Source organism: Lactuca serriola, chromosome 9 (genome assembly GCF_051521515.1).
Source record: "Lactuca serriola cultivar US96UC23 chromosome 9, Lser_US96UC23_V15, whole genome shotgun sequence".
Lineage (NCBI taxonomy): Eukaryota > Viridiplantae > Streptophyta > Magnoliopsida > Asterales > Asteraceae > Lactuca > Lactuca serriola.
In genome coordinates, this window is record NC_136416.1 from 153,394,589 (window position 1) to 153,405,836 (window position 11,248).

General features: G+C 32.6%; 1 protein-coding gene across 1 annotated transcript; it reads right to left on the bottom strand.

The window, feature by feature from the left end:
• Positions 1–453: 453 nt before the first annotated feature.
• On the bottom strand, positions 454–10,994 carry LOC145072207 (pleiotropic drug resistance protein 3-like). Its single transcript, XM_079018591.1, has 24 exons — positions 10,566–10,994; positions 10,327–10,450; positions 8,893–8,978; positions 7,963–8,047; positions 7,594–7,753; positions 7,403–7,479; positions 6,810–6,863; positions 6,649–6,739; positions 6,261–6,562; positions 5,881–6,162; positions 5,471–5,784; positions 5,166–5,326; positions 4,965–5,068; positions 4,729–4,882; positions 4,508–4,642; positions 4,336–4,409; positions 3,902–4,234; positions 3,525–3,815; positions 3,349–3,432; positions 3,088–3,221; positions 2,779–3,006; positions 1,780–1,951; positions 1,392–1,646; positions 454–929 (listed from the first exon to the last, which is right to left on the bottom strand). Exons 1-24 carry the CDS (start codon positions 10,946–10,948, stop codon positions 663–665), a joined length of 4,350 nt encoding a protein of 1,449 aa, XP_078874717.1. The 5' UTR covers positions 10,949–10,994; the 3' UTR covers positions 454–662.
• Between the last annotated feature and the right edge of the window lie 254 nt (positions 10,995–11,248).

An 11,248-nucleotide genomic window follows, 5' to 3' on the forward strand; every position in this document is an offset into this window, starting at 1 on the left:
GGCTGGTTGCGAAGCCTGAGAGAAAGCCATACAATAATTATGAGGGATGCTTTTGACGGTAGTGATAGGTAGTTTAAAAACACGATCAAGTAGCTGGGCATCCATCACAAACCCACCATTGAGGTCGGCCTCCGATCCAATGGGCGGCGGCTTTGGAACGACAACAATATGCACGCTCATATCATTAACCCCGTTAATAAACTTAATCAGTCCACCCGGGTGGTGACATGAATGACTCAGGGCATGAAGCCTCATGTAATTACCACATATCCATTGACTAAAATCATTCAAAGTTGATGTTTAAAAAAACATATTTCTTGATATTGCTTGATGTATTAATTTAACGATATTGATTTTTGTCAAAGATTTGAAGCACATTTGAAATGATCAAAGTCAAATAAATATATCAAAACCATATGATATTAATAACTTTGGAATGAAGCAGAGCGAGTATAATACAACAACAAAAACTAAAATTGCATTTTGACATCGAGTATATATTCTGCTCTAGGTCTGAACATCCATGATCGTTTACTATACAACAACTATAGAAGACGAAATCCACCTTAATTAAGGAATTGTGAACTTTACTCACTTTGTTACAATCTAGATTCACATAGTCACTAACTTTAAATGGACATGCATATGTTTTCCTACAAAATTTACCTTCTCTGGAAGTTCAGTTTTGATATACAATATGCAAATAGAGAAGCAAGAATGATGGGATATAGTGCAAGAAGAACCCCTGCCAGTGGTAACTGATCATGATGAAAACCAAAGTAATCTCTTAAGAAGTCTTCCACAGATTTAGTTTCTCCAAAAACTAGAATCTCCTTCTTCACATCACCAAACTGAGAAGTAAGCATTGCGTTAAGCGACCATGAGGTAGGAGTCAAATAATACAGCCAGATCCACCAATTGGGAATTTTCTGCAAGAAAACAAAAAAAAAGTTTCACAAAAACCTTCAATCCTGCAATCCCATAACTTGGGAAACACATTTTTTGTTTTCTTTTTCATGTGTATATTTATGCCAGATAACATTGTAACTTGCGTTCATTAGTCTTTGCCAAATTAGGAAGATTATGCACCAAGTGCCATCCCTTTGCCGATTCTTCTAAAATTACACTTTACTTTTGAGGTCAAACAAACGATGTTACAATAAAGTTGATCTATTCACCATTTTAGCAACCAACGACCCAAATTTACTCTTTCGTTTTTAGACTTTGCTACCTATTTTCTAGCAAATTAAGATTTTGATATGAATTTGAATGTTGTAAATCTTGGAGAACTCAGATGCCAAAGTGAACCACAAAATGTAAAGAAAATGGTTTTTCAATCCATAAATCAACTTCTTAAATATTAGGCAAGTTAAGAATTAATAGGGGCTTACCGGTCTAGGAATTAAAAATCCACCAAACAAGTTAAATATCGTGTAGAATGCAGACTGTAGAATTGCAGCTACAGGAAAGCTTGGTGTCATTGCTACAAGTAGCATTCCCAAATAGGTGAAGTACATCAATGTGCACAAAAAGGCATAAAAGTACATGAAAATCTTATAGGCTGACCAATAATATCCAATCATAGGATACGTGATGCATACAAATGCAAGTGATTGGGCAAAGAGATAGGGAAACTCGATTGTCACCTACAAGATAAAATCAAAACATTTCCTTATACGTAAAAGAATCATAAATATCTCCACAACAAAAATCAATTCATTTAGTAAGAACCGTCTATATATGTTTATACTATTAGATGTATAAAAGAAAGATTTATACCTGTGCAAGAGCATAAGCCCATGATGCATACATTCCAGAAAACCTTTCACGATACAGAACAGTTCGCTCCATGGAAATATATGGTAGAACTGAAGAGGAGTTGTTTATGCCACAGAAAAGTACAGCAGAGAACATCGAACCAAGGACATTGAATAAACTCTGTTGGTTATGTCTGTCACACAAATGGATATCATATCAAATAATTTTAGGGTGTATTTGAAAAAAATATAAAGGAACTTGAACTTCGACATGGAAACCATCCATGTTTATAATAAAGATTCAATTTAGTTCATGTGCTAAGAGAGTAGGCTTCTAGATTTATAAAACCATAAGTCTAGTCTTCCCATATACATTTCTTGCCCTTGTTCCCATTATGTTAAAAAAGCAATTTGCACTCTCACTAGGGTTTTGCAGTGTTGTAAATCTATTTGTCTCAATGTTCAAGCTATGATTACATGTAAATAATTGTTTCATCTTTCTTTCTATTAGGTTAAGCTTTGACATGAGGTTGAGACTTTCCTCTATAATGTCTTATGCTTCTTGGAACTTAATAATTACTAGGGAACAGGTTGGCTTCAAAGACTATATTATTGGCTTCAAACTCTAGATTGCTCAATGAATGGTTCTAGGAAAAAGAGTTTTTAACCATTATAAATTACTTTGTCATATAGCTTCCTTTATTCTCGTATAAAATTTCATATTATTCCTCTTTAGGTTATCTTGAAATACCAATAATACCAAATACCAACCAACCCTAGATAATTGAGGTAGAGCTTCAATAGAGTAAGCTATCAAATTCTATAACTATGTGCCTCCATTTCATGCATACTTTTCGATTCAATATGCAACCAAAGCACTAAATATATCTACATGTGTCTATGCATGTGTTTAATTTCTGTTATGAGCCCTTACTCTAACATGTACTTCCAAATGCATTGTAACACTATCATCACATATCATCAAATTATGAAAAAAGAAAGCAAGAGTAATTTAACTTACATTTTCCTCCCTTGGTCCCAGAAGAGTAACCCGAAAATAAACGAAGCAAAAAGCATATGTAGAGAACGCATCAAGTTGTATGATGGACTTCTCCAGTATGACAAGTGTTGTTTCCATAAACAAGCCTTGAACTGACCCCAACCATTCTGTGGGAAGCGTGTTGGAAAATACAACTCTTTTGAACCAGAAGGGGGTTTACCTAATGTGTTTACAAGGTCTCTATTGCTCCTGACATAGTAGAAAACACATAAAAGTGTGTTGATTTTGGTACCTTACCTAAAGTTGGGGAAGCTTAAATGTGTTACATACTTGTACAATGCCGAAGTAGAAAATATTTGAGCAAAATCAATTCCAAGTTCAGCTTCCACTGATGCTGAAGTTACCTCTAACATCCAAGTTGCTGGATTATAGTTATCTTTAATCTTGGGCACGGAAGAAATGCTCTGTTTCAAAAAGATTTCATGTTATTATATTCGAGTTACTATTTTCAAACCTCACATCATATTTAATAACAATAGGGACATGATATATATATCTAAAATGTGCATCTTTTTTCTGAAGCCAACTAACCTCAAAGTATTTAATGACACTACTTGAATGACGACCCAGTGGCCCACAATATATCATACGCCCACCATTCTTCAAGAGGATTAGCTATAGGAACATGGATAGGGTAACAAATGAGATACTTTTTAAAAGAAAGAATTTTAATGTCAAATAAATAATTCCAAGTATCTCTTTTTTACCTCATCAAAGGCCTCGAATATGTCAATGCTGGGTTGATGAATAGTACAGACGATTGTTCTTCCTGTATCAACAATATTCTTCACAGCTCGCATGACAATGGCAGCTGATCTAGCATCAAGTCCAGTGGTAGGTTCATCCATGAAAATAATGGAGGGATTAGCTACAACTTCTATAGCAATTGTCAGCCTCTTACGTTGCTCTGTTGATAGACCACTAACACCAGGAACCCCAACCAACGCATCTTTTATTGCATAAAGCTCAACTGTTTCCAGGATTTCTTCTATGAATTTCTATACACGCAATCAAGATATGTTACGTTACATCCAATTAACAAAAGTAATTGGCAAAATGATGTTTGTGTAAAGTTATATCATACGTATTTAGTTTTTGAATCAATTTCTAGATGAAGACGAAGCCAAGCAGAAAATATCACTGATTCTTCAACTGTAATTTGGGGAGAGTGTATATCAGTTTGCTCACAATAACCTGAAATCCTAGCAAAAGTCTCTTGGACTTTAGGATAACCTCCAATCTTAATCTCTCCTTCAACAGTTCCACTGGTTTTCCTTCCAGCAAGAACATCAAGAAGTGTCGTTTTTCCAGCACCACTTACACCCATTAATGCTGTAAGAACACCAGGTCTAAAAGCTCCTGTGATGTCGTGAAGTAATTGAAGTCGCTTTCCAGTGAAGCCATGCTCTCTCATTTCCTAATATCAAATGAACAAGAAAGAACAATCACCTATAGCATAATCTAAACAACAGATAACCAACACATTACATATTTAAAAAGTTTAATTTGACTAATTACAGGTGAAGGCTCGACGTAGTATTGCAGATCTTGAAATGTAATTGTTAGTGGTTCAAAAGGTAACACCATTTTTCCTATAAGATAAGAGGATGCATGTCATTAACCATTCATATACATACCATTGAAGAAAGAGAAGCCAAAATGCTACATAGAAAAAAGAAAATACTCTAACCTTCATGAAGCTCTGTGATCTCATGAGTATTAGAAGTTTTAGTTGTTTCATCTCGATGATTGTGGTGTTTGGATTCTTTACTTTTTTGTACATCAAAAAACTTTTCCTTTGAAATTATAGCACGCGTACCAGGGGCTAAAGTATTACACAACATGATTAATTAAGAAAAATATGACACTCTACGTTCAAAGTTGACATGTAGTATTAAAAAATGAAGTTACCCTTCAAGTAGCTTAAAGACAAGATGAAGCCTATGTTGAATAGCAAAGCGAAACCAAACAAGGCACCAAGTGATATCCAAAAATAGTATCCATCAAAGTCTAATCCACGACTTTGAAGTGTTTGTAGTCCTATGGTTGTGTTTGTAGACGTTATCTGATTAGAGAAGTCAAAAAGATGAACAACAAAATAAAAATGTTAAGGTTTGTATATCAAAATAACCTTTCTACTAATTTACCTTGTTCCATCTTGGAGAAAGGAATTCATTCACTGCAAGTCCAATTTCACCATATGAAAGTGGAGAAACCCAAAATCCCCACTTTAACCAAGAAGGCATTGCAGCTACATGTAACAAGTTCCATTCTTTAGTTTGATTTGTTAATCTATTGAAGGCATTCAAATAGAAAAAAAAGAAGAAGATATTATACAAGAAACTTACTGTGTGGTATAATGAAGCCACCAAATGATAACAAAAACAGTATTGATATACTTCCTGCAGTTGTGGAAGCAACCACAGTTTGAAAGAACGATGCAAAAAATCGAAACATGGATATTGACGTGAAGTGCATCCCAAATAAGAGCAACATCTGGCGAAAGAACCTATAAAACACATGAAAAGGTAAAATTTAGTAATTTACATCGTAGTATATATATCAAAGTTTCTAAGAAAGATTTGTAAATCGAATACTTCTCTAACATATCTAATATGTTAATATATGATGAAATAGTTTATAAGATGCTTACCTCCCTGGTTCAGGACTATATCCAATGACATAATAAGTGAGACTTGTCCAAACAATGGCTTCCAAGATTGACAATGGAAGTTTAAGAATAGATGCAGGAATTGCATAAGCCCAAGCAGGATAGAAGTACATATCTCTTTGTTTATAGAAAACTGAAAGTCGTGAAACTGTCATAGACAATTCTGGGAACCCATCCACTAAAAGGATTATGAGTGCATAAAAGAGTGATCCAAGGTAATAATTCGCATCAAGGACATCAACCTTTAATCTAGTTCGGAAGAATACAGTCATTGTGATGAACGCGATTATGACAAGCTGCAAAGGAGTAGTTAATTACCCACATCTTTAGACATCTAATAAGGTAATAGAAAATCAAGGTAGACATGAGTAAAAATAAAATATTAAATATACCTGGACTAATTTGAAGATATATATAAAAGAATTCCTTTTCATGAGAAGAATCTCCCTAGACATGCAAGCTCTAAACAGAGCCCATTTTGAAAGAGAATAAACATCGAAAGAAATTGCATTCTCATGGCTTTGTAATCTAGTGAAGGGTTTGGAAATATCTTCATTTACTTCTTTTGCCAAATAACACTCCTTAAATCTCGTTGATAAGTTCTCTATTGAGATATAACTGTATGGTTGTTCATCTCGACACCAGAACTTTGCTTGATCTTTTCTTGAGACAACCTGTGAATCGATCCTTATATTGCATGAAAAAACATGATTCTATCTTCTAAAAGTAAGAGATTTTAATAAGGGATAATGGTGATGACATGATTACTTACCTCTTGGAGGAAGTCAGCTACACCTTTTCTCTCAGGGCACTTAAAACCAAAACCCTCAAAATACTCTAGAACGTTATTGCGAGGTCCATGATACACAATCATCCCTTCTGCCATTAATATGACGTCATCAAAGAGATCAAATGCTTCTGGTGATGGCTGAAGAAGTGAAATCAGTACAGAAGCATCTGTGATATGTGCTAACTGCTGAAGACAAGATATTATCTGATACGTAGTGGAACTGTCTAAGCCATTTGATATTTCATCCATAAAAAGAGCTTTTGTGGGACCCACAATCATCTCCCCTGAAAAGAACCATAAATGTTAATTAGATCCTATTTACATATACATGTGGATCGATAATACTCTAATAGGCTTTATAAGAAGTTACCTGTAGTCAACCTTTTCTTTTGACCACCAGAGATTCCTCTCCTCATGGCATCTCCAAACATTGTATCAGCACATATATCAAGGCCAAGAATCTGGGATACCATGATAATGGTGAGAAAATTAATAGATTATGTATATTCATATATGAAGTAATAGAATTACCTTCAAGATGTAGTTTGTTTGAAGAGTTGTCTTTTGTCCATCAATGGAAATTGCCTAGAGATATTAAACATGGTTGAGTATGATATAATGCACATTAGCTTTCCTTTTTAAAATGTAAAAATTTGAAACTTTTCTCATTTTGAGAGGCCACACCACATGACTAATATTTTATTCCTTTCAAGACTCTAAGTTCATCATCAAATATCTTGATGTTCGTTTTAGAAAGATCATATAATATAAAATTCTATTGCTTCAAATGACATTAATTTTGATCATTTCTTTCGGGACAAAAACCATTACTACAAGTTCTTTTTCTTTCATCTAGAGGAAGTCTTAGTTATTTAAAACACTATATTGAAAATACAGTAGCATTATAATAATAATGAAGATAAACCAAGTTATTGAATTGATGAAGATGTCAAGAATAGTGAAAAATGATTTGAAGTGCCTTATGTGATGGGAGGTATAACTCTAGTCTCCACATATAACAACAAAACCTTGTGTCAAGAACTTTAGCCAAAGATCGAATGGAAGCTATGGTTTACTTGTACCCAACAAAAAAAAACAAATGAATTAAGATTTAGATATGTTACCTTCATAAAAGTGTCTATATATGGATCTGGAATAATCCCTCCTTCCTTCTCCCTCCTATTAACCTCCATCATAATTTCTTGATGAGAAGAAAACGATTTTCATTTAGTTCTCAAATCATCACTCCTTAGGATAGAATACAAAACTGAACAACATTGTTCAATATGTGCATGAAGTAGAAAAACAAGCATACCTGCACGACTTCCAGTACCCTGACAACGGGCTGAGAAATCAAGTGTTTCCCTCACTGTCATCTCAGGGATATGCAAATCATTTTGGCTTATATAAGCAGAAGTTTTCTGAGCTACAAATTCATCTAGTTTGTATCCATTGTAAGAAATCTCACCACTCATCTATATATTTTATCAATGTAGAACCTATCGTCAGTAAAAGCAGTTCATATGTAATACCTCTCAACTATACTCTACAACTAGTATCTTTGTCATCTTGTCAAATATGCATATTTCATTTCAAATATATTGATATAATTTTAGTTATACTATTGTGTTTATGGATGTATCATGCATGCTTAACAAAATCATGCAAAATGGAAGTTCAAAACCTTGAGAGATTTGTTTAGGTTCCCTGAAAGTGCCTTCAACAAAGTGGTTTTCCCACATCCTGGAGGACCAAGAAGGAGAGTCATCCTGGAAATCATTGAACAAGTGTATTAATGCCTATTCAAAATTCAATTAAACTAACTACAAGATTTCACCTCACATTAGGTTTCATATAGATAATATGTTAAGTCACATAAAACCATCTTTGATATTCATTCTGATATAGTTGACCACAATCGATTAGATCTTTTAAACAACTATGTTGCATTTAGTTTCCTAATTCCCATGGATGATTAATGCAACAAAGTATGATATACCAAATATCTTTCATAAGGTTTTCTAAAAGGAAGATATTTATATTAGACCCAATTTACATTAATGTATCTATTATTGCTACTCAAATTGGAGCATGCAAATCAATCATGGTTACCTTGGCAACCAAGATAGAACTAGCTTTGAAACATAATTCACTTGAACATAATATAAATTTAACTTCTAAACTTAAACAAGAAATCAAAGATAGAATCAGAGACACATGGAAGCAAAACTATCATGTGGTTATCACAAAGTTTTAAACACCAAAATTTAATCAGTGTTTGCCAAAGATATCCACCTAACTTGTCAAAGTATTGCATGTGAACTAACACTCTTTTCCAATTAAGTACTGAAATCCTTTTAATTATCGAAGATACAAATATTTTGAATTACTATTAATATATTGCAACTATTTGTGATATGATTTTCACTCATAACTTTTTAAATGCTTTGGTTGACTTAACAGGCTTGTCGTTATATCTTTATATTAAACTGCTCTTGACAGATTTTTTCATAGAATTCGATATTATTATAAAGTTGTAATGATCAAGTTGGGATAAGAAAATATCTTTAAGTATCTAGAGAGACTGGAGAGCGATGTAAAGTTGTATTCATACCTTCCAGGCTTAATGACACCAGTGACATCGTTTAAGATCGTTATCTTTGCTCGTTTAGACTTTAAACCAGGTATGATGACAAAATCCTGTCACGGAAAAAGAAAGCGTTAAATTTGACATATCCTCTCTAATAAATAAAGAACTTTTTGCCACATGTCACACTCACATTGATTTGGCTACATGTCATTTTATGATTATTTTCAATTAATTTTTTTTCCACATGGCATTTTGTGGGTTTTTTTCATTTTATTAATTTCCATATAATATTTAAATGTAATAATTGCAATAAATGTAGTAATAAATGCACCAATTTCATTAATTCACTTCCATTTAATTTTAAATTTTTTAAATTAAAGTTTCATTAGTTTCCTTTAGTTTCATTTGTCTATTTATCTAAATTATTTGTTTAATTTAAAAGAAAAACAAACAATTTTATTTTAATAATTCAATATTTTTCTATTTTTTTCTTATAAATTCAAATTTCTCAAATGTTTAGAATTTCATATTTTTTCTTTAAAATGAACTCACGTAATACATGAGTTTTACACCTAGTTGATAATAAATCTCATAATTGTAATAGCCCCATCCTAATGACTTATGAGTCTTTACATCTTCTATAAACTCTTGTAACTTCTTTACAAAATTATAGCCGTATTTAAAGAAACCGAAGTCATGACTCATGAAACCATATATTATAAATTATATTGTAAAAAGTTACTTATCTTTTAAAATACTTCCGTTGTAGATCGAACTACTTACACTCTACATCATTTTTTAATAATAAAACAAGTTATATTTAAAAAGTTTGTTACTACTAAAATCTAAAACATATGATATGATTTGTGTGAAACGTTCGCACTTTGTACCCAGTTTTTCAAAAATTCAGACGTTACAAAGGGCACAAAAATTCAGGCATTAAAATTTTTTAATAAGCAACGCATACATACCCTCGTAAATGAGTAACATTTTTTTTTTAAATCTACATAAAACAAATCAAATATTTTTTTAGTTTTTACTACAAATTTGTCGTCATGTAAAATACATTCTACGAAAGATTGACATTTCATACAAATTGGCACAACAAAACAAACCAATCAGCCTTAAATATACCTCTAAAAATAGTATCATCATAAAATGCTGGTGAATATTAAAATTAATGTTATAAAAAAAAGTACTCACAGCTTTTTTTTTTTTAAATATCTGTCATCATATATAAAACCAACCGCTTCTATTAAAAATTGTCTTTATAAAGTTGCAGCCTTATTCTTATAGAATTTATCATTAAATATTGTTGTATTATTATAAAAATAACATATTTATTAGATCAATGGGTCAAACGTTTGACTATACATATATATGGCTCAACTAGACCAGATCAACATACCAAACCCGTTGACATGCCCATCAAATCAACTATCAAGTTAGAATACTCACAGAAAGCATACTTTGCAAGGAATTCCAGAGAGTTGGTAGTGGCTTCCCATGAACCACTTCACACTCAGCTTCCACATGAAGATTCTTATATCTCACCTCCACAGAGGGCAATTGAACACCAACTCTAACAAAACAGATGGAAATGTAATAAGCTAACATCTCAATTTACATCAAGAATTTAGAGGTGATATTGTTTACATATATTATCAAGTATTGATCAAAAACAATGTAAACCTTACTTGTCTGTTCGTTTTCTGAGTTTCTGCAACAACTGTAAGTTGTCATTTTCAATGTGTTTGATGAGCTTCTCGATAAACATGTGTCGTTCAGGAGGAAGAAGCTTTGTGACATCAACCACCTTCTTTCCTCTACCATCATGCCCATCTGCATCTTCTTCATCAAACAAAGATGATCTCAAACGTTCAAATGTTGGCAATCTATCAATTGCTGCCCACTTTAGAAGATTCTCATCTGTCTGTTCATGATCGTTTGCACAACTTATTTCTGAGTTTGCACGAAAACTAGATGTATGACGACGAAATGATGATCTTAAACTTCTTCCAATCTCAGAAAGCTCAATTCTTAGAGACTCTATCTCTTCGGACCCAACTAATTGAGCCATCTAAATGGCTTAATTTATTGAGCTTTGTTATTTCAATGGTACCAGTATATATATATTATACAAGCATTAATATATAAAGGAACCTTTTTCGTTCATATGGAGTGAAGGTAGTGCATCATGGATTACGCAATATTAACTAAAGAAGAGTTGTTTAATGGTGAAAATATATTTTAATACCTTGAAAATGTATTCTCAATTGTTTTTGCCATTCTAAGATTAAACTACCCTTGATCCCTTGAGCAAGATATAAAGAGCAAAGATAGTTGACTTTTTTTAATATTTATAATCATTTGTCATGTG